The 26,842-nt window shown below is 36.6% G+C and overlaps 1 protein-coding gene across 7 annotated transcripts; it reads right to left on the bottom strand.

The window, feature by feature from the left end:
• Window positions 1-426: 426 nt before the first annotated feature.
• On the bottom strand, window positions 427-23,592 carry ESD (esterase D). 7 transcript variants are annotated; one of them, XM_070240308.1, is made up of 10 exons: window positions 22,458-22,633; window positions 19,014-19,164; window positions 16,956-17,030; window positions 16,290-16,378; window positions 15,551-15,649; window positions 13,939-14,063; window positions 12,708-12,827; window positions 10,991-11,089; window positions 8,870-9,037; window positions 427-1,409 (listed from the first exon to the last, which is right to left on the bottom strand). In XM_070240308.1, the coding sequence occupies exons 3-10, from the start codon at window positions 17,021-17,023 to the stop codon at window positions 1,329-1,331; spliced, it is 849 nt and encodes a 282-aa protein (XP_070096409.1). In that variant the 5' UTR covers window positions 17,024-17,030; window positions 19,014-19,164; window positions 22,458-22,633; the 3' UTR covers window positions 427-1,328. The 7 variants fall into 7 exon arrangements, with proteins under 7 accessions (XP_070096409.1, XP_070096410.1, XP_070096411.1 ...); XM_070240309.1 differs by having other exon boundaries at window positions 22,243-22,470; XM_070240310.1 differs by lacking the exons at window positions 19,014-19,164; window positions 22,458-22,633 and adding an exon at window positions 22,981-23,592.
• Window positions 23,593-26,842: the final 3,250 nt, after the last annotated feature.

Below are 26,842 nucleotides of genomic sequence, written 5' to 3'. Positions count from 1 at the left end.
CAGTCAATTCTACGTTGTAACTGAAGGCTTCTGTCTTTACTGCACTCACATGAGCCAACTCCTCTTAATGTATGCATCTCCTACTAGTTCTTCCCTGATTAACACAATCATCTCAGGACCAGAATGTTTTTCTTTACAAAGGATTACCAACAACATACAAAAAATTCATAAGCGGTTTTCCTTCTTAGAGGACACAGACTGGTTAGACTAGACCCCTTTGCGTGGAGCTCATTACAGGGCTCAGTCTCCACTACTGCTATTTAAATCATACTCATTTTCAATTTTTTAGTACAATCCAATTAACATTTAAATAGTACTAGTTTTATAACTTTAAGAACCTGACGTCTTCTTCAATTTCCACGTAATATGCATTCTTATGCAATGTTTAAAATGTATAACCTTTGTGCTGTTTAACAGAAAAATACATTTCTTTAAAACAATCAGATTTTATTTGTGTTTCAAAAGTTTGCCAATTATGTTCTTAAAGGAACACAGTTTGATATTTACAAATCTCTTCTGTAATGATTACTTTTGTAATGATTACTCTTGGCGTGTTCATCGAGCTAAATTTCTGTGTGTAACTAAAGGAAAAAAATCTGTGTTTACAGTAACATATGAAACATTTTCTCATCCAGCTATGATCAGATTGAATCTTATTATTTAATTTTTGTCTCTTGAGAGATGCTCAAAAACAATGTCCACAAATTTATTTGGCTCAATATATAAGACCGAAGTAGATAAGAAGAGAAATATCACTGGATTGGGTTTAAGAAATCTGGCTTCTAATCTTAGCCATCCCACAAATAACTCCATTTCCTGTATAATGATGGGGAATTCACTTAACCTTCCTGAACCTACCTCCTTATTCAACAACTAACAAATATTTAATTAAATGCCTACTAGAAGCCAAGCAGTTGCTAGACACTAGAGATTATACATAACAATGAACATGACGAAGAACAGTCTATGCCTTCATAGGTTAAAGTCTGGCAAGGTGAGCAGTTTAGGCTAAATTACTTTTAAACCCTCTGCTCCAGAGTTTGTATTCTATGATTTGAATGGGATTACATTCATATTCTGTGACCTGAGGTCAATATAACAATGATTTCCAAATGAACTCAAAAAAGCTGTAAAGTATTAAGTATTTTATGAACACTGATAAAATAACTTTTTAAATCAGAATCAGGTTTCCTATATCAGAAGGTGATTCAACTACTGAGTGAAGCGTTTTCAGCAGTATGAAATCCAATGTTTTGAAATCTTTTCCCCCTGCAATTATGTTTACTACAATTTTATCATCTTGAAAAGACTCTGTTATCTGAAGTTTTTCATGCGTTCAGGTACTTTGCATGATGTCTGATGTGGTCAGCAATAAAGGTTGCAATGAAGTAGTAGCTGTGATCATAACCCTAGAAGACAAAAGAGAGACATGGTGAGACATTTATCTACCATTCAGAAACATCAATATTAGGGACATTAAATATCTCTCATGTCACTTAATTTGCTTGTAAATAGTCAAAACCTTATGAGGAAGGTTTTAATCAAAATCAAGATTATACTTATACTTCAACATTTTCACTGAACATTAAAAGAAGAGCAAAAACTGAAGAAAAACTAAACATTCTGCATAGCCTAGTTTCTACATGCTGCCATTAACATGCAAAGAGAGGAAATAACACAATGATTAAATGCACAGAGTAAACGTGGTCATATCAGTAAGAACTAAAAGATTCAGAATTTAGAGAGCTTAGAAACATGGGCAAGAAGTTCCAACTCACAAAAGAAACTAACATCAGTAAGACAGAGAACATCAAAACACACAAAAAAGCACACATTTAACAATACAGAGAAAGAACTCAAAAATGCTTCACCATTGTTCAGGAAGTCAAACACAGCTATTATAAATCACATTAAGAATTCCACCACCTACACAGTAAAAGTATATCATATCTTTGAGGAAAAAGGAATAATTCATTAAACCCTGACATTCCTTAGCCACAAACCAAACTGGGTAAAAAGTCAGTAAATTCTTTTGAAAACTACCATGTAACAGAGAGAAGACGTAATGTGCCAAGCAGTTGAGCTGAAAGAGATCTCAATCTATCTAGTCAATTAAAACCCCCAACACAGGCAAATGGAGGGGCAATCCTTCCTTGGGGTGTCCTCTGAGTACCAGATAACAAGTAGCTTCCAAAGGAAAAAGAAAAAAAAGTTAAGGTGAGAAGAATGTAAGGGTGTTAAACACAGATAGTTTTTGGGACCCCCTCACCTCCCCAAACAATTAAAACACAAGGTGAAACAGACTGAAATAAAAGTCTAAGAAAAATTTTTAAAGTTTTATGTTAATCTAAGGAATGGTCTCTGATGGGAGAAAACGGACATTTTCCTAAGCACTTAAGAAACAAAAATAGACCTAATAAAAACATTACCTGGGTTTCAGGGAACGGGGCAAATCCCTAAGGTTTTTGATGAATCAGTAAATGTTCTCAACCTCTTACTTTCAGAGGTATGCAATGTATGTCTTGGGAACAGCAGTTAATAAAGAGTTCTGGCTTAAAGTCATCAAAGTAACTTAAAAGCAATCTGTCCTCTTCTTCGTGACCAAACAGAAGTGAATCTGACGGGAACACTGTCAAAATTAAGGCTGAGCCTTGGAATTATTTGGTTTCACACCTCTCAGTGATTAGACCAGTCCCAGTTAATTAAATTTAGAGCTGAAGGACAGTCTCTTATAGAAAGAAAGAAACTTGAAGGGCCAGACTCAGTGGCCTACTGGTTAAGTTCAGTGCACTCTGCTTCAGTGGCCAGGGTTCTGTTCCCAGGCGCGGACTTACACCACCTGTGTGTCAGTGGCCATGCTGTGGTGGCAACTCACATGCAAAAAGAGGAAGACTGGTAGATGTTAGATCAGGGTGAATCTTCCTTAGCAAAAAAAAAAAGAAGAAGAAGAAAAAAGAAAGAAAGAAAAACTTGAAGAAAAACATTTTTTACTCATGTAATTCTTGCATTGTTAAGAAGTTAAACAGGCCCATGATTTTCAGGCCACAAAACCTGTGAAATATACTACCAGGTAGTACCTGTCATTTTTCACACATGAAAAGATGGATCTGAAAATAGGCACAGATGCAAGAAAACAGATGCCTCAAAACACCTGTGGAACAAAAACTCTAATGTGACTGAGTATGCTGTATTTTTATGCTTAGTTTCACGAAGGTTCAGAGCCTTGCACAGTTTCAGGTACATAGTGGGTAGCCACCATTATTACTGTTATTTATTATTATTATTATCATATTAGAGAAGTCCCAGTTTAAACCAAAGTGACAGTTTTGACCTCTCAGGGGTGAACTGCAAGAATAACAGTGCATTTTATCTAAAATACAAGTCAAATGTCCTTAACTTCCATAATGATATTTAACGGAAGATCCATCTTTACGAGAAAATAGAAAATGCTTGTCATGAGGGACCAAGAAAGATTTTTTAAAACGTCAACATAAAGGCAAGAGAACACATCTGAAGTACTGGCATTCTGGTAGACAGAAGACGCTTACATAGTTAAAGCTAATTGTGTCATTCTTGACTAGTTTCAAGTTCTATTTACCAATATTATTAAATGGGGGAAGCTGCCTTCATTAAATTCTTTGAGTTGGTTTGGTACATTAAGTGGCTTGTGCAATTATGTCTATTTAGTGACACTTGAAAGGGCCCTACTTTCCTCTCCTACCTCACACTGGAAATGGAAAAATCCTCAGTAGCAAAACACTGACTCTTAGGGTATAAAAATAAATGAACGCATTCTTTTATTCTTCACTCAATTCTCAAAAAAGCAGCAATGCTCCAGCAGTTATGATGAGCATTTATTCTAACAGGCAGTGTTTTCCCACATATTTTCCAGATTCAATTAGGAGAGCTAAAATATGAATCCCCCGGTTACCAAGCCTTTTCGAGGACAAAGAAGAGGATTGGTGAAAGGTCTTCATTTGCTTATTTAATAAGCACTTCTGGAGAGTCTATGTGCTAGATAATTAAGCTAAGCATGAAGATACAGAAATGAATGCGAGATCCCTGCATTTCTGGAATTCTGTGCCATGTTCTTACTCTTCTCTAACAGGCAGACCCAGAGGCCAAAACAATCTGTGATTCTTCAAAAAGGGCCTAATACTTAAGGAGGTAGTACAGCCTTGTTTCGAGGTTTCTAGAAGTTAGCATTAGGTCACTGAAATTTTTCCTTCACTATGTAACTTCAATAACTAAAAATAAGACATACTAGGCCTCTCCACTTCAGACTAACGTTGGACCTTTGCGTATTAGCTATCAGAATTCTACTACCTAGTGCTTTTCAATTTAGATTCACTAAAGCCAAAACAGAAAAATTATATGAAGTAACAACCAAATAAATATCCCTATGCACTACCTCTCCCTCTCAATTTTTTTCTGACAGTTGACAGTATAAATATAGATTGTGGACATTTAACACTATTAAATAGAGGTAAAGGAATGAAGTTGGGTAAACCATGTACATAGTTGTATTAATTTTCTTTCTTTCTCCTCAGATCATTTACTTATATATACCCTCTATTATTTTCAGCTTATTTAATTCTTCACAGCTCCCATTTCAGACAGAAACACAGCTATACTGTGCTTAGAATCAAATGATAAAGCAGATGATAAGACTCAGCCCCGAGCAACCTGAAGTCGGTGGAAGCAGCCCCTGCGCAGGCATGTGCACGGAGCTTCTCATTCCATCACAGCAAACCTAACACGACCTGCTTCAGACTGTGCAGTTCGTCCCTAACCTGACCCTGCTGGAGCGAAAGTGAGCGAGAACTTGTGCCTGATCTAAAGACTGTGACTAGTGATGTCAATACTTTCTCACTTTTTACAAAAAGAATTGAATGCTTTGTTTCACTCCTCATTAAGTATAGCCAACTGTGTTTTTTAGTTGCTTGGGATATAAGCATTCTAGAAATAAAAAGTGGATTTATTTTTTTCCTTCCAAGAATTTCAACAGTGTTCTAACTCTACAGCATTTTTATGACAAACCCTAAAAACCTTTCAGTCTTTGCTGGCAGCTGAAACTTTGCAGTTGGTAGCAACAACAGAACTTCCTGGTACAGCCTCGAGGGAAGCAGAAGAGGCATCCGACACTGCTAGTGCCAAGAAGTTAAGTCATTTAGGAAAAAACATGGCATGTTACCTCACATAGAGCTATAGTTACCATAGTTAAACCCACTGCTGTATTTATAATCAAATTGGTATCCGGATTCTCAAAGTGGGTTACTGATCTAAAACGTAATTCTAGTGATAAATGTTCACATTAATCTAAAAAAATTCTTATTTAAGGATAGATACTCAGAGACAACAAAGTAGATAGAATGTATTGGTTTTTGAAATTTTTTCCACATGATATACATATTGTTTACATGTTCAAACTATCAGGGAGATTCAAAAAACAGGGAGATTGCTTAGATCTGCTACAAAAGATATGACAGATAGCAGGCCATGCACAATTTCTCCCTTTGCTGGCTCTAATGCCATCCCTTTGCTCCTCAGGAGCACTCCTCCACCGTGCTTGGGAACGGTTAAACAGACGACAGCAGGACAGTATTTGTAGTTAAATGACCTTGCTTCCAGTCCCGGTTCTACCATAAACTAGCTGTGTGACCTTAGAGAAGTAGGTTCTTTTCTGAGCCTGTCTCCTCATCTGTAAAACAGACCAACAGGAGCCATATATGAAAACCCACAGTGAACATTATACTTAATGGTAAAATACTGAAAGCTTTTCCTCTAAGTTTGGGAACGAGATAAGTATGCCCATGTCAGCGACTTCTTTTTTTTGAGGAAGATTAGCCCTGAGCTAACATCTGCCACCAATCCTCCTAATTTTGCTGAGGAAGACTGGCCCTGAGCTAACATCCATGCCCATCTTCCTCCATGGTTTATGTGGGACACCTGCTACAGCATGGCTTGATAAGTAGTATGCAGGTCTGCACCTGGATCCAAACTGGGACCTCAGGCTGCTGAAGCAGAGTGCACAAACTTAACCACTATGCCACTGAACCAGCCCCTGGCAACTTCTATTCAACACAGAACTGGACGTTCTAGCCACAGCAATTACGCAAGAAAAAGAAATAAAGGCATCCCAATTTGGAAAGGAAGAGGTAAAATTATCTGTTTGCAGATGATATGATCTTATAGTAGACAACCCTAAAGATTCCAAAAATAAACTGTTAATTGAGCCAATAAATGAATTCAGCAAAGCAGCAAGACAGACTCAACACACAAAAATCAGGAGCATTTCCATACACTAACAACAAACAATCTGAACAGGAAATCACAAAAACAACTCCCATTTACAACAGTATCAAAAAGAATAAAATACTTAGGAATTAACCAAGAAGGTGAAAGACTGTACAATGAAAACTACAAACACTGCTGGAAGAAATTAAAGACACAAATAAACGGAAACAGATCCCATGTTCATGGATTGGAAGACTTAATACTGTTAAGACATCAATACTACCCAAAGCAACCTACAGATTCAATGCAATCCCTACCAAAATTCCACTGACATTTTTTGCAGAAATAGAAAAGCGATCCTACAATTCATGTGGAATCTCAAGGGACCCCAAATAGCCAAAACAATCTTGAAAAGGAAGAACAAAACTGGAGGACTCATAGTTCCAGATTTCAAAACTTACTACAAAACTACAGTGGTCAAAACAGTATGGTACTCGCATACATAGACACAGAGATCAATGGGACAGCAAGCCTAGAAATAAATCCTTGCATATATAGTCAAATGATTTTTGACAAGAGTGCCAAGACCATTCAACGGCAAAAGGACAGTCTTCAACGGATTGTGCTGGGAAAACTAGATATCCACATGCAAAAGAATGGATCCTTAAGCTAACCTAAATTAGACAAAAATTAACTCAAAAGGGCTCAAGGACCTAAATGTTAAGTCCTAAAACTATAAAAGTCTTAGAAGAAAACGTATGGCAAATGTTCCATGACACTGGACTTGGCAATGATTTCTTGGAAATGACACCAAAGGCACAAGCAACAACAAGAGTGAAACTGGACTTCGTGAACATGAAAAGCAACTCAATGCAAAAACGGGCTAAGGACTTAGATGTTTCTCCAAAGATAAACAAATGGCCAATAAGCATATGAAAAGATGTTCAGCATCACTAATCATCAGGGAAATACAAATCAAAACCACAATGAGATAGATACTACCTCATGGCGATTAGGATGGCTACTATCAAAAAAAGAAAAGAAAAGAAGTGTTGGCAAGGATGTGGAGAAACTGGAACCCTTGTCCACTGTTGGCGAGAATGTAAAACGGTACAGCTGCTATGGAAAACAGTATGGAGGTTCCTCAAAAAATGAAAAATAGAATCACCATCTCATCCAGAAATTCCACTTTTGGCTATACACCCAAAAGAAATGCAAGGAGGGATGTGAATGGATACTTGTACACCCACGTTTACACCAGCATTATTCACAACAGCTAAGATTTGGAAGCAAGTCAAGTGTCCATTGAGACGAATGGATAAGTAAAATGTGGTATAGACATACAATGGAATATTATTCAGCCTTCAAAAGGAAGGAAATTCTGACACATGCTACAACATGGACGAACCTGAAGAATATTATGCTAAGTGAAATAAGCCAGTCACAAAAAGACAAATACTGTATGATTCCACTTATATGAGATACTTAAACTAGTCGAAATCATAGAGACAGAAAGCAGAATGGTGGTTGTCAAGGACTGGGGGTAGGTGGGAATGAGGAGTTAGTGTTTAATGGGTACAGAGTTTCAATTTCACAAGATGGAAAGAGTTATGGAGATGGATGGTAGTGATAGTTGCACAACATTATGAATATATTTAATACCACTGAAGTGTACATTTAGAAATAGTTAAGATGATTAATTTTATATATCGTGTTTTACCATAATAAAAAAAGTTGAATTAAAAAAAACATATGGACAGGATCGGAAATTCAGTCTCTCATTTGGTCATACAAGGATAAAATGAGCTAATGCTGTGAAAACATTTTGTAAACTGAAAGGTACCACATTGCACATTGATCTAGATTACTCTGAATATTTATCATTATAATTACATGTTTTAGATCAACGTGCTTGACATTACCCTTAAACATAAATAAAAATGTTTTTAAAAATCACCATCATGTACAATTTTGTGTTCACTTTTTATCCTGAAATAGTTTGTTTATATTATGTTCTAAAGGTTATGAATAAATAACTTTTAAAAAATAAAAGCAGAATTTCTTTAATTATAACTGTATTAGCATAGAGTCAGGTGAGTAGTAGTCAATAGTCCTAAGTTAAGGAAAATTTAAAATGAAAATTCAGTAATTATTCTTAAACAACTAGAAACACCAAGTAGCACAAGAGATAGATTAGCATCTAACTCAAACAATACAGAGTGCATATGTGTGTGTGAGGCTAAGTGAGCTGTGTACATAAAGTGAAGAGTAGTTAAGGTGGAAGCCTGTCCTTTTTATTCTACTGCGAAAATAGCTGCATGTGTAAAGAAAGATATATCTAGTAATGCTGAAGATCAAGTACTATTGAAGCATTAAATTTCTTATTCACTGATTTTATAGTGGGACAGAAAATCGTAAATACTTTTCAATACCCAAACCTTTCCTATTTCTATGGAATTTCTTCTTAGGTATCATTAACTTAATACGAAAGCTTTCACTTTAAGCGTCTTATTATAATTAAAAAAATATCTTACAAGAGGTGGCTTGCCAAATCTAAAATAAAATTAAGAAAGTACTGCAGAATCTTGCTTTTTTAGTTATTTATAATAAGCTAAGGTTTCCTAGTACTTGCCTCTTGTAATCTAAAAACAACAGGGATTTTCTTTTCTGTACAGGCAGTTATGAAGTTATCAGGTAGTAACTGTCCATCTGAAAGAAACTGGTCCTCTTTTCCTTGATCAATTAGTATGTCCAGCTGAGAACCTGGATAGGACTTCACAAGATGGGTTGCATCATAAGCCTATAAAAAGAGGAGAAATACTGAAAAAAAATTTAAAAGTGTCCACTCCACAACATACTAGACTAGAACCAAATAGGGATTTAAAGTCATTTAAGCTCTAAGGCTGATTAAATTGGAAATATGCTTTTACGTTGGCTTGCCTGGTTTTTATTTATAAGGTCTTCAGAATTCTATTTCCCAATTATAGCCTCTTCGCCACTTTCAAGCAGTCCTAGCCCAGCGGCAAGAATTCTGTATCTCAAGCATTCTTCAGAGTACAGTCTTTTTTTCTTCTAAACCTTTAAAGTTCTTAATCACCTCTCAACTCCAAAAATACCCATAATTTTTTTGTTTGTAAATCTCTCCACAAATTATTTATTTTAACTCCATTAGCTTTTTCTATTTCTACATATTCTCTATTTCAAATAAACAATTTATTTTATTTTTTCCTCTTTTCTTCTGGCTCTAATTCCAGACATAAACACATTCAGCTCTCTCTTCTGCAGTCTTTTGAATGGCACCAAACTCTGCTATTGCCACGAGCTTTCAGGAAGACTTGATTTGAATAATCTGAATAATATTATCAATTCCTCAAATGTATAATCTGAGGAGCTAAAATTTCACATTTTACCATCCATCTTTAAATATTCTTCATTATTCATATATATTCACTAACCACAACTTTGATGCATCAATCAAGACAAACAAAGACCAAAAAATTTCTCCTTCTAAAGTATCATGCTTTTTACGACTTGCTTACTTTAATTTTAAAACGGGACAGTGGAAGGGGATTTTTAAAGTCCAAATAGTTCTAAGTTCTGATTTGATAATTCTGCATAGCCTCCTATTCCAACAGTAAATTAAATAATAGCCTAAACACAGCATAAAATAATAGAATCTACTGTCACTTGGAGAAAACTTATATAATGAGATTCCTTTATAGGTTACCCATGCTTCTACCTCTCCCCTCCCTCTTCCAATCAGTTGGTCTTTTAGCCAACTCTACCATTAGACCATAAGTCCCGTGTGGATGGGAAAGGGTCATCACCTTCATGACATAAAGTCTCAGAACCCCTCACAGACTCTGCACATGCAAGGGCTCAAAACACTGATATACCTGCACTGTCAGTTCTCAAAGTACTCAATAGTAATTATTTTCAGCATTCTTCCAATACAATAAAAATCCAAGCCAAAACAAAACTCTAATCTAGTGACTAAAGGATTAACCCTCCAGTCTGTTAGAATTTCAGTGACCAATCTTAAATAAAATGGGAGTCCATGTGTAAATAATCTTAAACATACAACAATAAGACAAAAAAAGGTTTTATTTTTCCACTCAAATATCTTCTACTTGTTAACATGCACGTGATGATGAGTTCATCTGCAAAATACTCAAACTCTTGGTGGAATTTGCAAATAGCCCACTTCTGCACAAGAGTAAAAAGAGTCCCAGGAGAAAGGGACATTTTAATTTTCATTTTGAAGCATTTGCTCCTTTGCTTGAAAAAGCAATCTTGACACTGGGAATGTTCATATAAACATACATTACACAATATCTATTTTTAAAGTCTTTAAAGAATTTAAAATCTAAATCTGAGAGATGCTGGATTTTGAAACAGATACACAAATATTAAAAAGTCAGGCCTTGTGGCTCCTACTGCATAATTGAGCACATACTTAACAAGAGGCAAAACTAAATTTAGTAATAATAAGTGGTATTTCTGGGTAATGTTAACTTAGAAATAAACATGTAAATTAATCATTATCAGAAAAAAAAATGTAGCCTCAGAATATCTGCCATAATTCAATTGGAAAATGTTTTTTTTTGTTATTGTTATATGTATACACTTTTGCTAATTAGTTTTAGCTCTGGATCCTTAACCTGAGTGAGCTAGAAATACCACATCTGTAGTCTGTCGCTTTTCAACAAATCTGAAAACTTAATGAGTATGAAGACAGCCACCCAGTACATACCTTCCATTTATTTTGATCTGTTCCCAAATATCCACTAAAGGCTTTTTTGCCCCAAGGACATAGCACTGGGTTGCAAATTGGAGCAAATGCTGACACAGACTTCAGAAACAAAGGAAATTTAAAAACAAGTTATATTTTGCTAAATCAAATGTGAACAGATATTTGCAACTTGCTTAAAAACTCAGAAGTTTATTTGACCTTGTTTATAAACTCTGACTTGCCATGAAAACCCCTGTGAACAATTTTCCTTCTGCTATATTACAGGTTTAGATTGTAGGCCTCTCCAAGGTACATCTTCTGTGTGTTTGATTAAGACAGCTAACAAACTCTAGGTGCTAAAATAATATGAAGCAATACATTACATTTTCATTAAATAAGGCACAAATGAAAGTTTATGATCAGACTTTCTACTCATTTTTTCCACTTAAAATTGATGAATAGTAACATAAAACAGTTCACGCCTACCTTTGTGAACACGTTATTAAATCCGAGACACATTATTTCTCTTAGTGCAAAGAAAGTACTGAGAAAAGTGCTTAAATATGGCAGAATTTTTAATACAATTTTCCCTTGCAGGACATTTTGTCCAGCTCAAAATGTCCATGAACATATTGGTCTATGCCAAATCGTTTTGGACAGGATCAAGTGTCTGTTAATCCAATTTTATGTTCTGTGCAATGTTGTTTTTTACAGGATAAGGTACAGAGATGGACTCTCAGTTTCAGAGTTCTTATCAATGTATATGTTTACTAATGTCTAATAGTTTTCTTAAAGGACAAAAACTCCAAATAAATTTGATTTTCTCCCTCAAACACAACAAATTGATTGCCTTACATAAAAAAAATGGGAAATAAACTCTTATTTTGAAAACCCACTGTCATCCCATGAATTAATTTAACTGTATAATAAACCTTACCAAAGAAAAATATTTGGTGCCACAGCAAGAAACTGCTATGAGAAATATTCTCATTTCTCAGTGGCACACCTGAAATGATTAAGAACTTGTTCCTAAGGGAAGGAAATGGCTTAAAAAAATCTTGAGGTTTCTGATAGCCCTGTGATTTTAAAGACAGAAGCAACCCTAAGATAATCATTGCCTCAGCATTTCCTTTTTCAACACTATGGCATGCTGCTCTGTCCACTATGACATTCTACATACGGTGCTTATTCCAACGTGGCTCATTAAACACATGTAAAGCTATAAAGTTTCAAATAAATGAATGAGAAGGCTGAAAGTGATATTTTTCAATCAAGTTGCATTCCAATTTTCATCAGAGGCATTAAGATCAGAGATTTCTTAAACTTCTACAAATCATAAATATCTTCTTGTACCTGAGAACGTCAGTCAACTTTACAAAGATATTCCTAATAAAAATATAAGTAAATGATACATACTGCCACCATAATGTTCACCAAGAATAACCTTCAAGAAAAAAAAAATACCTGGAAAATTACAGTTTGAATAGAAGCAACAAAAATTGCTTTATAATATTTCTAGTAGACCAACAAGAAACCACTGTGATAGAGTTCCTACTTCTGTATTATACCTTGTGTGGTCAAATTTAATAGTCTTCCCCCACAACACCTTGAAATTCCAACAGTAGAAAAGTTTACTCCCAATACTAAAACAATAATATCCTAATTTCAATCTTTGAAAGTTCCTAATATTATATTATCAAAGAGAAATATTCATTACAAGAAGCTTAGGTAATCTTACTTTGTATTTTCCAGGATTCTTCAAAGCACAAATCAGAGCTCCATGGCCTCCCATGGAGTGGCCAAAAATAGACATCCTTTGGGGGTCCACTGGAAAATTGGCATTTATGAGCTGGGGAAGCTGGAGAGAATTTAACAGTGTGACAAAAGATATGAGAGAAATAAGTTGAGACTTTTACAAAGTCATATAAAATAATTACAGAATTAACACTTCTAAATCACAGTCTTACAACAGTTTGAACTAGTAAAGATAAAAAAAACTCCGGTAGACCATGATTATTAATACATCACTGGAGAATATATGGTAAATCCTCCTTAGGAAAGCAACTTAAGATGATGATGCAGAAAGAACCTTTAAATTGTTCTGAATTTTTGACCTAGCAATTTCACTTCTTGGAATCTATTCTAAGCGGAAAGTCCTTGGAATAGAAAAAAAATTATACACAAACATAATCAATGCAGTAAAATTTATTATGGTAAAAAATATATGTATATACATAAATATCCTACATTAGGAAAATGAAAATTATGGCATATGACAGAATATTATGCAATTATTAAAGCTGTTACAGATAGATTAGATTTGAAAATATTTATTTTATACAATTAAAAAAAGAACAACAAAAAGTTTTACAATTATATTAAAATTAGTCATACCAAAAAAGCGTGGACTATACTAAAACATACAAAACATAGTTGTTGTTTGAGTTGATAGAATTATGGGTAATTAAAATTTTATATTATTGTTTCTGAGATTTTATGATATACAAAACATCACATAAAATTAATAAAATCATATAAAATTTAGAAAAATGCATAAACTGAATATAAATATTATTGAAAGAAGCAATGCTTATCACTTACTTATCCTTTCTGGCTAAGCCTTGGTTAATCACTGTAAAATATGTCTGAATGAACCAGCTGCCAGAGAAATGTAGGTTTTTTCATATACTATTTTCTTTGCATAACCTGGGTAGTACATATGGGTATCGATATAATTATTAAACTCTTTAAAATTGTACTTCATGTTAAGTTGAATTGCAGTAAAAAAAGACTATAGTACTAGTAAACTTAGGAATTTTCACTAAAGTAATTAATAAATATGTACCAAATAGATTCAACAACACCAAAGCCTAGTTTAAAATTCTCAGTACTGGAAGGACTTTGTGTCCAAAATCAAACTTCTGGCAATCATCAATTAATAATTACAGAATAAAATTAAATTAAATTACCTCCTCTGTTACATAAGAGTACATCCTATAGTTAGTTTTCCAAGGATCTTCAGTGGCATCCACATAAAACCCAGCACCAGTGCCAAAGTCCCAGCTCTCATCTTCTCCTTTAATATTGCAGCCACCTACCAAGGAAAAATCTTGTGGTTTCATCTACTCGATAGTGATGGCCCATGTTTAATAACACACTTTTAAATGAACCTGAAAGTTCATTTGCATTAGGGCTGTTCACCAAATATTGTGGGCTCTCTGCCTTTTGGGGTGCATTATGTCCTGGCCCTCTTGAATGGGGCCATGTGAGTAGTTCTACTCAATGAGGTGAGAAAGGGAATGCCCTTCCAGGCTGGGGTATTCACTGTCAAGGAAAGGCACACTGGCTTTCTTTGTTGAAGTGCCCTCGTACGGACTCTGGATGTATGTGCCATCACTCTGTTTTACCTGTCAAAGGGCTTATATCCTCTTTTCATCTTTCAGAAACGTGTTGAGATTCCTTCTCTGATGACCCTCCCCCATCATCAACCCTCTTGAATTCTCTTTACCACTGTGGTCTTAGAAGGGAAGGGAGACAAATGCTTGTGCTCAATTCACTATTTTGAAAGGGAAACGTCTTCTTATGTACTCTAATATCATTTCATCCATACTTCCCCTATTTACTCATTCCCCAACGAGATTTTCTTATATTCTTTTTTTTATTAGGTTTTATTTTATACACTTGCATATAGTTAAAAAGTCAACCATTGGGATTTTTAATACAATTATAGTAATATGTAGAGTCATATGAGGGAAATGACCTCTTCATAATACTCCGTCTACCCATCCAGGAACACGGCATTTTTCCATTTCTTAAAGTCTTCAGAATTTACAATCTTTAGCAAATTTCATGTTTTTTTAAAAAAAATAAATAAATCTTCATATTTTTAAAGTTTATTCCTAGGCATTTTATATTTCTGATGCTATTTTGAATTAAGCTTTTTATTACATTTCTAGTGAGACATGTTTTACTTTCGTATAATATGGCTTGTGAAAGAAAATGCACTACTTCCCAAGGTCAGCCATTTAACTTCCAGTTAATTTTAGTTGTCATTTAAATTCCATTCCCTGACACTTCTATAGTCACAACATAAGTTTTAACTCTCTAATGGGTTGAGTTCTTAAACATAGGATATTCTCATTCCTCTAATGTAAACATTCTAATTATTTATATTAAAACTTTAACTATGATTGTTGATTGACGGTGAACAGAGACGAGAAAAGACATAATTACCATATGACAAGACAGTTTACCTATGGAAGAGAAAAATTTCTTATGCATTTAGTGCTATTTTGACACTAGTGCCAATATGATGTATTAATTGAGTTGTTCAATCTCTGTTTTCAAGTGTTTTAATCTACAAAATGGGAATAGCAAAACTGTTCCCTCCTAAGAGATGTCATGAGTGAAGTTCAGTGAGAAAAATTATAGCATGGTATTCTAGAGTCATGATGTCACCTGAAAGATTGAGATAATAGCAAAAATATGAACTGAATTATATAGTGTATCTATTATACCACTTATAACTTAGTCTTAAAGATTTAGATTTGTACAAAGGATCTCTGGAACAAGAACACTTACGAGGGCTGGTATCTGGAGCGATGACAACAAGGCCATGTTCTGAGGCAGCCTGATGATAACCAGATTTTGAAATAAAATTTTGCTCTGTGCAAGTTAAACCTGAAGATAAAAAATATTGTTATCTCATGCTATACTGTGAATGATTTATAAAGTCTCATCATTTTATAATACAGAAAACCAAGCTTGCTTGGTATTAAATTTTTTTTTTTTTAGAAATAATTCTGAAGACATTAAAGTTCCCTTTCTCATAAGATTTATAACAGTATTAATCTAAGAACTGTCTTAGGTTAAATGTTTTTGTGATTTTCTAGATCATTGCCAGAGAAGATCCATGGACTCCAATTAAAATATTCTAGAGAAGACCATAAGAAGTTACTTTCTGTGGTTTCTAATTAGTGTATCATGGTATTCTGGTTTTACCTAATATTATTCTATTTGGGTGGTAAAGTCCAGAAATTCTTGAGTAGGTACAACATAGGTAAACAACTTTTCTAAGTTTTTGCCATTGAGTCCAGAACTTTAGATTCTCTGCTAAATTACTTGGTCTAATTTTAGAAGAAGTGAAATAAATGTAATTCAGTAGGTCTGAAATTATTCTCAGGATAAAGTAAGAGTAGAGTACGACAGGTGCCTAAAGTCTTTTATAAATGGCTCAGAAAGCATACCAATAAGTCAAAATAAAAGAGTAAGATAAAAGAAAAAGAAATTCCTTTATAAAACTCAAATGCATAACACTTACCAGACAGCCAGTATAGGGCAGGGCACTTTCCAGTTTCTGCCTTTGGTGGTAAATAGACTGCAAATTTCATTTTGCAGTTCAGTTCAACACTGTAATTTTAACAGCCACAATAAAAAAATCAATGCCCCTCATTAGTCAAGAGGGAAACATAAAATAAGTGATTTAATGTCCAGAATAAGTGATTCTACCAACATTTAAGAAATATCCCTTAGCCCTTAAACAAGGAATGCAGCCAATTTAGCATATTGATCTATTAAGCAACCTGAGCCTATACTCTGCATGGCACATAGTCATTTTGAGCAGAGTAAGAGAACAAATGCAATGTCCTCAGTGTAGCACTAATATTATTAAAAGAAAAATTGCATCCATTTCTAAAGAGGTGAATGAAATAACAAATTGGCTTTTAGAAAAAATGAATTCTAAAGATCTTAAATTACATGTTTGCTAATGGGCACTGAAATGTACCACATCCTTAATTTGTTCTTTATCACTAATATCTTATTACAATCACTAATATCACGACTAGGTAATTTTGATAAAACCACAGGAATTTTTCCACGTAAACAGTAATTCACGCAACAATGATCTTTCATGGGCTTATTTAGAGAATCAAATAGATGGAAGCAGAATGAGATACATCTAAAATCCTATCTTGTTGGTAGTTACCTGTCATGTTCAAAAACTTTCTGCAATCCCCCAAAGCACTTGTTGCTGGAAATCTGTTTCAACGCCATTCTTCTCCTATTAGTGAAGATTAATCTCATTAATTTCTAGAGAATTAGTTCCTGAAAAATTTGAAACAAAACTAACTGTTTTCAGACAACTTATCCAAACATACAACTGTTTTCCACCTACAATATTTTTTCACATGTTAATTTTCTCTGATAAATAATATTAAGAAACTTTCATACACACACTTACACTTGTTACTCACTTTAGAAACCTTTAGTACTTTGGTATGTTATCACTAATTTATTAAAAAGTTTCTTTTTTCCTTTTGTGGACTGCCCCAAATTCTTTTTAGAAAGAGGCAGAATAAAATAAGTAACTAACTGATTACTTAGCTTAGAAGATTAAAAATTGTTAATAGTTTACCTGTAAACTGTAACAAAGGAGTCAAGGAATTGATATGACTGATTACGGTTGATTTTAAAATGGGAGGAAAATGGGAGTGCAATAATAATGATTTTGATAATAATAACATAATATTTATCCAACATTTACAGTGTGACAGGCATTTTTCTATATGCTAAACCAGATCGAATTTCTCATTCTATGAGTTTTTCAGAGAAAGTGATATGCGACTTTCAGATCAACATTTCTCCTTTAAAACAAACCAACAAGTAAAACATAAGGCTGTTTTAAGTGAATTGCAGGTGCCGCTTGTCCTTGGAAAATTCTCGATTTTGGTAATTATTTTCTCTTCAACAAATCTTTTAAATTTTCATAAATAATTTAAACTTAAATGTTAAAATGCCACACATTAATTTTTTATAATACATACAAAAAAAACCCCTGGAAAACCATCTTTATCATAAGTATGTGTTGATTCTGATTCCCTTCCCCTCCTTATAAAATCAGTAAGCTGTATACACTAAATAAAAAATCCTCAGATAATCAGGAATAGGGATTACCACTCTGGTGCTCTTCTCAGTGAAATATTCTACCATGCACTGATGAGTTGCAATGTTAGAGTTACTCTAAAAAGATATGTAACAATAATCTTAAAAAGCTAATTTTGGAAATGTCTTTGCAAAATTCTAAATAAGATTAGTTTCAATCATATGTTTAAGTAATCTCCTCAATAAATCTAAATACCCAGCTTTGCATGTGACAGCTGGGATTTGAACCAGAAAATCTGACCTCAGAGCCCCTACTCTTTGCTGCTATGCTCTCCTGCCTCCCATAGGGTCTTTAAATATTCTTTTTTTTCCCCCAGACACTCTTAAGATTAACTAATTTTACAGGATTAGGGGATTTCAATTACACACAGAGAAATTACCTTCTATTCACAGGTTTATGCTTTTAATCTATAAAAGATCAATTCTTAAACAACAAATTGCTCACAAGATGTTATTAATTATTGAATACTAATTTCAGCTATTCTTGTTCATGATTCTTTCTTAAAAAGGAACTAACAGAGATACATGTATAATTTTAACATATATACACAAGAGACCAAGGAATACAATTATTTACTGAATTATTCTACAAGGAAATCCTATTTTCTCAAACCTAGCAGGGACTATGTCTGCTTTCCCAAAACATGGTACACTGAATACATATCTAGTACATAAGAGGTCCTAATAATTACTTGTTGAATTAATGAATAATTTATTTTTTTAACTTCCATCAATTATATGAAAGTTTTAAAAATTAGCTTCTCCTTTATTGCTGTTGTTCTATATTTTGTTATTCATCTAAATTAGTAAACCACAACTAGCCTATTTCTTCTGCTCTTTGAATGTTCTTTAATTAAAATTTAAAACCAAATACTTCCCATGTGGCCAAAGAAAACAAAGTTAAAATAATGTCTTTTAAATTGGTAGGATGAACTAAAAACATAAAATCAAAGCTTTTAAAGTTTTTTCCCCCAACCATCCATTTTAGAAACCACCTTCAACTATAAATCAAGAAAAAAGTTAGGTTCAATAAAAAATATGACATAAGCTAACAACTAGATATACTACGAGATATGTATGATATGATGGACTAGCTGATTACCTTTCTCACTAAAATTTTTCTATGTGAAAAATAACATTTTAAACCAAGTTATTAGATTTTTTCATTCAACTTTCAAACACATAATAAGGTACACTAAGACACTATCCAACTGCTACTGCCTTTTTTTGTCTGCACCAAAGGGTAGATGATCCTGAAAAAGAAAAAGACCAAATGCTTTATAAACAGGACATACTTTTCACAACAAAGGTTATGCACACATGTGGGGTACACTACGCACTCTCAAAAGAGACATCATCTTCTCTTGAGGGTGGTGACTGTCTGCCCTGGATATGGCAGCGTGGAAAACACAGCTGAGGGAACAGCATCACCACTTCACCTTGGCCCTTAAGCTAATTACCCGAAGACCCATTTTGCCACAAGGCCTAGTGGTTGCTCAAAAACTTTTGCTGGAGTAAGATTCCTATGAAGAAAGTTTTTGTTTAAAAAAAAATTTTTAAAACGTTTTAAACTGTAATTTGGAAGTATGAGATATGGTCACCTGCTGAGAGTGAAGAAAACAGGAGTGGGGACTAGAAAAGCAGAGAAAGATACAAAGCCTAGATCTGCCTGACGAAGGCGTGAAGACCAAACTTGGAATGCAGGGAGGAAGAAGGAGGGAAGAGACGAGGACCTAGGAATACTGGGTTGACTGGCTAGAAAGGATGAACTGGTGAGAAAACTGAGTTTATGAATGACACTGAAGTGACTGATACACTAAATAAACAGAAACTTATAAGCGTCATTTGTCTGACAGATGTTTCACTTAGGTTCTAGAAGAGAGATGGTGGGAGAGATGGAGTGACAGAGGAGGGGAGAATAACACCCACTCCGCCCTGAAAAATCCAGAACAATCTCAGTGTCAGTGCGAGTTACACAATTTTCCTAGAGCATCAATACAATGAACATCAATATTCTTTAGAAAAGAAAGGTTCTCTCAGTGCATGGTACGTGCCAGGCCAATCAGGTATAAACTATCAAAGACAAAGTCAGCTTTATTCACAAAGTGTCCACTCCCCCAAAAGGCCAAATGGTCAAATCTGACTTTTCTTCCCTTTGCTTATTGAAGCTAAATGTCATCCACCTCCAGAAATCTGTGTTCTTTGTATTTTTACCCATTCTTTCCTCCTTCTTTCAGATGAGTCTCAAGTTTTCTCTCTCTGCCTGTGTTTTTGTTACCATTTTCTCAGACTTCTTGCACTTGATCCATTTCTTCATTTTGGGTCCCACTCCACTTGCTTTTAACAACCTACACAGGTCTCCCTAACATCTCGGGATCATGGCACTGCTGACCAACGCTTTTTTGTTCAAACTCTCTCCTCAGTGAAAACTCAGGATGTGAGTTCTCTCCCGTTCTTTCTTTCTCCTCCCATCTCCCTCTCCTTTTCTCTTCACACACACACTTTAACTCCTAACTCTTAGTTTCAACTACATCTTCTGAGTGGAAGAATCAAAATCTGCATCTCGAGTTCATTTTCAAGCATTTGTGCCAGAATTTAAATTTCTTGCTGGACCCTTCTAACAAAATATGCTACCAGCTAATAAAACCCAACACATCTAAAATTAAGTTTTTATCTCCTATCTTCAAACCATTTTTTTCTTTCCTTTTTTGCCTCTCTTTCCACCCATGCTTATCTTACCCAATCTACGTCTGAAATGTCTTAAAGTTACCCCTTCTTTGAATTCCCACTGCCACTATCCTAATTAAACACAAGAAATTAAAACTTAGCCTGCTACTTTGTTTCCTTCCTTCCACTAAAACCAATCCCGCAGGGAAGCCCAAGGCTTCAATCTATTCGACGTACTGCTCAATGGATACCCATACAAGTCACATCTTGAGGCACAACATGGCCGACATGATATTGTTAGTCGTTATGTTTTTTATTTTTAAAAATTGTGACAAAAAAACACATAACAAAATGTACTGTCTTAACCATTTTTTTTTTTAAAGATTTTATTTTTTCCTTTTTCTCCCCAAAGCCCCCCGGTACATAGTTGTGTATTCTTCGTTGTGGGTCCTTCTAGTTGTGGCATGTGGGACGCTGCCTCAGCGTGGTTTGATGAGCAGTGCTGTGTCCGCACCCAGGATTCGAACCAACGAAACACTGGGCCGCCTGCAGCGGAGTGCGCGAACTTAACCACTTGGCCACGGGGCCAGCCCCTGTCTTAACCATTTTTAAGCATATAGTTCAGTGGTGTTAAAACACAGTTATGGGTGTTGGCCCGGTGGTGCAGTGGTTAAGTGCGCACGTTCTACTTCTTAGTGGCCCGGGGTTCTCCAGTTGGGATCCCAGGTGCGGACATGGCACCACTTGGCAAGCCATGCTGTGGAAGGCGTCCCACATATAAAGTAGAGGAAGATGGGCATGGATGTTAGCTCAGGGCCAGGCTTCCTCAGCAAAAAAGATGAAGATTGGCAGCAGATGTTAGCTCAGGGCTGATATTCCTCAAAAAAAAAAAAAAAAAAAAAAAGGAAAAGAAAAAAAAACCCAAAACATAGTTGGCTTGCCCACATTAACCAACAGATGAGAAATGCCTGACCACCTCCAGGCTGCTCCTACAGGTGCAGAGAGCTAACCCCACTGCGCTGTCAGGCTAGTAGCCGAAACGGAAAGCAATGCAATTAATTATACTGTGCGGTATAATTTTTTCATGTCTGATGCCATTAAAACTTCCTAAAATAGAAACTACGGAGAAGTGACAAAAAGATAAACATGGATGAATAAAAGGCCACATATACTTCAACCACATTTTAACTGTGTACTAAGCATAGTCTCTTTTCCTTCATAAAAACTCACATGGCTTGCCCATATATGAATTTTTAATCCACCCTGGGGAAAAAAACCATAGCATCCATGAAGTCCAAACACCTTAACTTGGCTCTCAAAATTGTCTTCCATGGTCCCACAGTATTTTTCTGGCCTCACTTGGTATCATCTTAAGGTAGTCAAACTCAATTACGTATACTTCTAGTACAGCCTGGATGTTTCCAGGGATGTCTTCACTCAATGCTGTGGGATAATGGTTTTACAGAAGGTTCTGGAGCCAGACCCTTCGGGTTCCAATCCTGGCTTCCCCACGTGCTACATGACTTCGGGCAAACTACGTAATCTTTCACGCCTCATTTCCCCGTCTGTAAAGTGGGGATAGAATACGACCAATTCGATAGGGCTGCTCCGGCTTGAAAGGAGTTAATTTACGAACTGCTTAAAAGACGGCCGGCAATACGCACCATTTTCAAACGTTACCTATTAGTATTTCCGCAACCTCGAACGCCCTCCTCCACGGCCCGCTCAGACCCCACCTCCCTGACGACCCCCTCGGCAACGACCCGCAGACCCCTGCAGAGCCCCGACCCGGCGTTCACACCCGAGCCCGCTCCACAGCGCCGGCGCCCGGGGAGCTGCCCGCGCTGCGGGCCTGTCTCCTCAGGACACCGGGACACACCTCTAGTCGCGGCGGGGTCAAGGGCGAGAAGAGTCTGCGTAAGGTGGACAGAGCTAGATAATCGGAACGGGCACGTGAGAAACGCGCAGCTTCCCCTTGGAGAGCGCGCGCCCGGGTTACACGCTCGAGGAAGCTCAGTGGGCAACAGGGATGCGGGACGCGGCCGCTGTCTCCGTGCTCGTGCCTGCGGAACTCGCAGTAGGCCTCAGCGGCCACCCGGAGCAGGGCCCGCGGTGTCTCCAGTGCGGCCCGAGACCCAGGGGACCGCGGACTTCCGGGCCTCTGCCCAGGCCCAGTCTTACCTCGACGGCCGCGGCGGAAAGAGAAGCAGTGGGAACTTGAAGGCGGGGCCTCAAGATGGCCGCCGGTGCCACCGCCTGGGCCTCGCCCCCTCTAGGGCTCACCCTCCATCGGGCCCGCCCACTCTCGGGTCCTAACGCCGGAGCCGCTTGTCCTCGGCTCCGCCCTCCTACAGTCCCTTCCCCCGAAGGCTCCGCCCCCACAGCCCCCGCCCCTCCCTCACCTCTTGCTTCTCCGCAGCCAGCAGGTGGGCACCTCTTCCTCCTGCTTCTGGGCCGGGTTCCTTGGTCAAGGACCCGCTGCCTGGTGGCACGTACTCTCCCCAGAAGCCGGAGGATAAGGCAGAAAGCTTGAATAAACCTGAGGTCTGCCCTACTTAATTCATGAAAAGGGTTTCAAGTAACTTTTTGAAATTACGTAGAAACCAGGACACAATATCAAGTCTACCACCCCCACCCCCTAAATCCTTCCAATTCGCCTGCTTGGTAGCAGGAGTAAACCAAGGGTTATTTTAAAATCTCCAGTGACTGACACATAGGAAGAGCTCCACCAAGGTCCTTTTTTCTCCCTTCTCTCAATACAGATTAGCTGAATTAATAGTTGCTGGTTGATGACTTACAGCAAATCTTCCCTTGGTGTGACTTGATTTAACTGAACTGATTGTGAGTGTATTTGCTTGTTGAGAAAATTAAATCTGATTACAAAAAAGCTTAAAATTTTTTTTTAACCAACAGCTTTACTGATAGGTTGTAAATGACATTATCTGAAAGGCAGGGCTAGTTTCATGGGCGTGTAACCTGTGCAGTAGACCAGGTCCCTGTCTCAGAAGGACGTTGCACTTGGTTTAATTATTTCCTGCCACATTGTTAATAATTTTTGAACAAAGGGCCCCATATTTTCATTTGGCACTGAGCCCTGCAGATTGTATGGCTGATCATGCTGAAAGGAATAGTAGGTGAAATGACTCTATGAGAACCGACATTATAAATATAAATGCCAGAATCTGTCCTGTGGCCCAGGCTCATTTTACCATAGTGACCTGTGGACTGAACCTTTGGACCTGTGGATCGATTGGGACTCCGCCTGAAGATAATGTTTATCTAATCAAAATAATGTTTTTATTCTGAGAAAGCATTGAAGTGAAAGATTCTTTTTACTTTCTACCATTTTAAAATATAAATCACTGAAAAGTGAATTTTCTTCAAACTAAGTTTCACAACTAAAATACAATACCCAGGTTTGCAAGTTATTTGGAACTGATAGGAAATATTTGAAGAAAGTTAAAGGGTGTTTATTTAAAAAATTGATTTGCTGTGGGGTGCAGACTAGTTAATGACTGTGAGCATGAAGTCTTTTACTGAGCGGTTTTTGTGTTAATGCAGTATGATAATAACTGGAGCTAAAATTTCTTTTACTCAGTATAAATAAAATTATAATAGACCCAATAAATTTGTTTCTTCTTTAAAATATTTTATATATATGCATGAAAGCAGAGTAAGCTGAAATCAGAAATTAAGGTTGATTCTAATAATGAAACTAGTAATAAAAAATGGATGAAGAAATAGTTCAAAAATTATCTGTAAATACGTGGCTGAGAAGATTTAGGGACTCTCAGTTTGAACTAAAATAAGTAGTATGTAATCTTAGGGAGGCGATAAAGAGATGTAATGAAAGTGAGAAAAACTCAACTCTGCTTAAGGCCTGTGGGGAGGGAGATGATTTTTAGAGAGCCTAGAAAGGGCACCATACCTGAAGAATGGTATAATCTATTGGAAATCAGCACTGTGCTACTTGAGAAATTTTCCTATGGCTTTTCCACAGACTCGATTAGGGTTTCTCAATTGGCTCTACTGACATTTAGGGCCAGATAATTCTTTGCTGGGGGGAGCTATCTTGTGCACTGTAGGATGCTTAGCAGCACTCCTGCCCTCTACCTGCTAAATACCAATAGCACTTCTTCCTCTCCCCCCCACCCTCAAGCTGTGACAGCCAAATGTCTCTAGACATTGCCAAATGTCCGCTGCAGGTGGGGGGAACTGCCCCCTTTTGAGAATCTCTGGCCTAGATAAACATTCTTCAAAACTCTATTTATTCTAATTCTGTTCTTATCTACTGACATTTCAGAAAAGAATAGCCTCCATTGTTATTTAATAAATCAGAAACTTAGGTTAATAATGCATTAGTCTCTGCAGAATCTGATTGGGGTGATTCATTCTCTGAGACTGGTCACCTCTGAATGTGATATTCACCTTATAAAATTGAGTTTTTGAATGTGTGCCCCTGAGGACCAGATTTTGGATAATGGGGACTCAACCCAGTACTGCAAATTTATAGCCCTGTTCCAGAGTCCCATCTTGACTTTGTGATCTTAATGCTAAACACAGAGCACAGTAGAATGAGTACAGACAGACCTTAGCAAAGACTAAGTCTCACACTTATTAACAAATGTCCAAGTTTTACAGATTCATTTCCATTTTATTTCCCAATTTTTTTTAACTTTCTTAAATCCCAAGTCCCATATTTCTTTTCTATCATAGATTCACAGTATCTGTTGCTTCTTATTTGTCTCCAAAAGATCAAAAGTGACATACAGATGGCCAACAGGAACGTGAACAGATGCTCAACATCACTAGCCATCAGGGAAATGCAAATCAAAACCACAATGAGTATCACCTTACCCCTGTTAGAATTGCTACTATAAAGAAGACAAGAAATAAGAAGTGTTGGGAAGGATATAGAGAAAAGGGAACTCTTGCGCACTGCTAGTGGGAATGTAAATTGGTGCAACCACTATGGAAAACAGTATAGAAGTTCCTAAAAAAATTAAAAATAGAACTACCATATGATCCAGCAATTCTACTCCTCAGTATTTATCCCAAGAAAATGAAAACACTAACTTGAAAAGATATATGCACCCCCATGTTCACTGCAGCATTATTTACAATAGCCAAGACATAGAAACAACCTAATTGTCCATTGATAAATGAATAGATAAAGGAAATGTAGTATGGATAGAATGAAATATTATTAAGCCATAAAAAGGAAGGAAATCTTGCCGTTTGCAACAACATGGATGGACATTGAGGGCATTACACTAAGTGTAATGAATCAGACAGAGAAAGACAAATATCATATGACGTCATTCATATGTAGATGCTGTAGGGGAGGAAGAAGTATTCCTCTACCCTCTAGGTCCTTCTGGCTGGTCTAAGAATTAAAATGACATGAGACAGAATAGCAGGAGAAAATAAAGCAAAGTTTAATAACATGTATATGTGGGTGAAACCCAGGAAAACCAAGTAATTTACCATGATGGCCAAAGCCACCACCTTAAATACCATCTTCAGCTAAAGACAAAGGAGGATATTGGGGGTAGTGGTTTGGGACTTCAAAGGGGAGGGCAATTCACACAGAGATGGAAAAGCAAATGTTTGGTAAACAAATGTTTGCTGGGCCATCTATAGACAATGTGACAGGAGAGAGAGAGAGAGAGAGAACTTTGATGAAAATGGGCTTAGCAAGGATCCTCCCAGTCTGCCATCCTAGAGTTATCTATGGTGATGGCCTGTCCTGGGACAGGGCTTCTACCTTAAATTCTTTTGGGCAGCTAGGGGAAAGGTCTTTTCTCCTTGAAAATAATCAAGCCAAGAGAAACATTTTGGGGTGACTAAATCTGATCCCCTACAATGCTAAAAAACCAAAACCAAAACAAAAGACTCTGATCTCATAGATACAGATGGGAGGTTGTCAGAGGCCAGAATAGTGGGGGAGGTATGGGCAAAATGGATGAGGGTGATCAAAAGATACAAACTTCCAGTTATAAAATTTAAAAATCCTGGGAGGTGGTTCCTGAGGGCAATGTAGAAAGATCCTGAACTTGTTTCCTGCCACGGAGACATTAAATCTATAGCTACTCATGGAACAATTTCCTCTGAAAGACCTGAAAACTGGCTGAGCAGCTGCTTCACATCTGCACACAAGAAGAAGGCCATATGCAGGTGGGAGAGGCTGAGATGCAGACCACCACAAACCCCAACCCAGCATAGGGACCCACAATCCGGAGGGAACTCACAAACCCAGAGCTT

The sequence above is a fragment of the Equus caballus genome, chromosome 17 (genome assembly GCF_041296265.1).
Source record: "Equus caballus isolate H_3958 breed thoroughbred chromosome 17, TB-T2T, whole genome shotgun sequence".
Classification (NCBI taxonomy): Eukaryota; Metazoa; Chordata; class Mammalia; order Perissodactyla; family Equidae; genus Equus; species Equus caballus.
The sequence above is the reverse complement of the archived record's forward strand: the minus strand, read 5'-3'. Positions and strand labels throughout refer to the sequence as shown.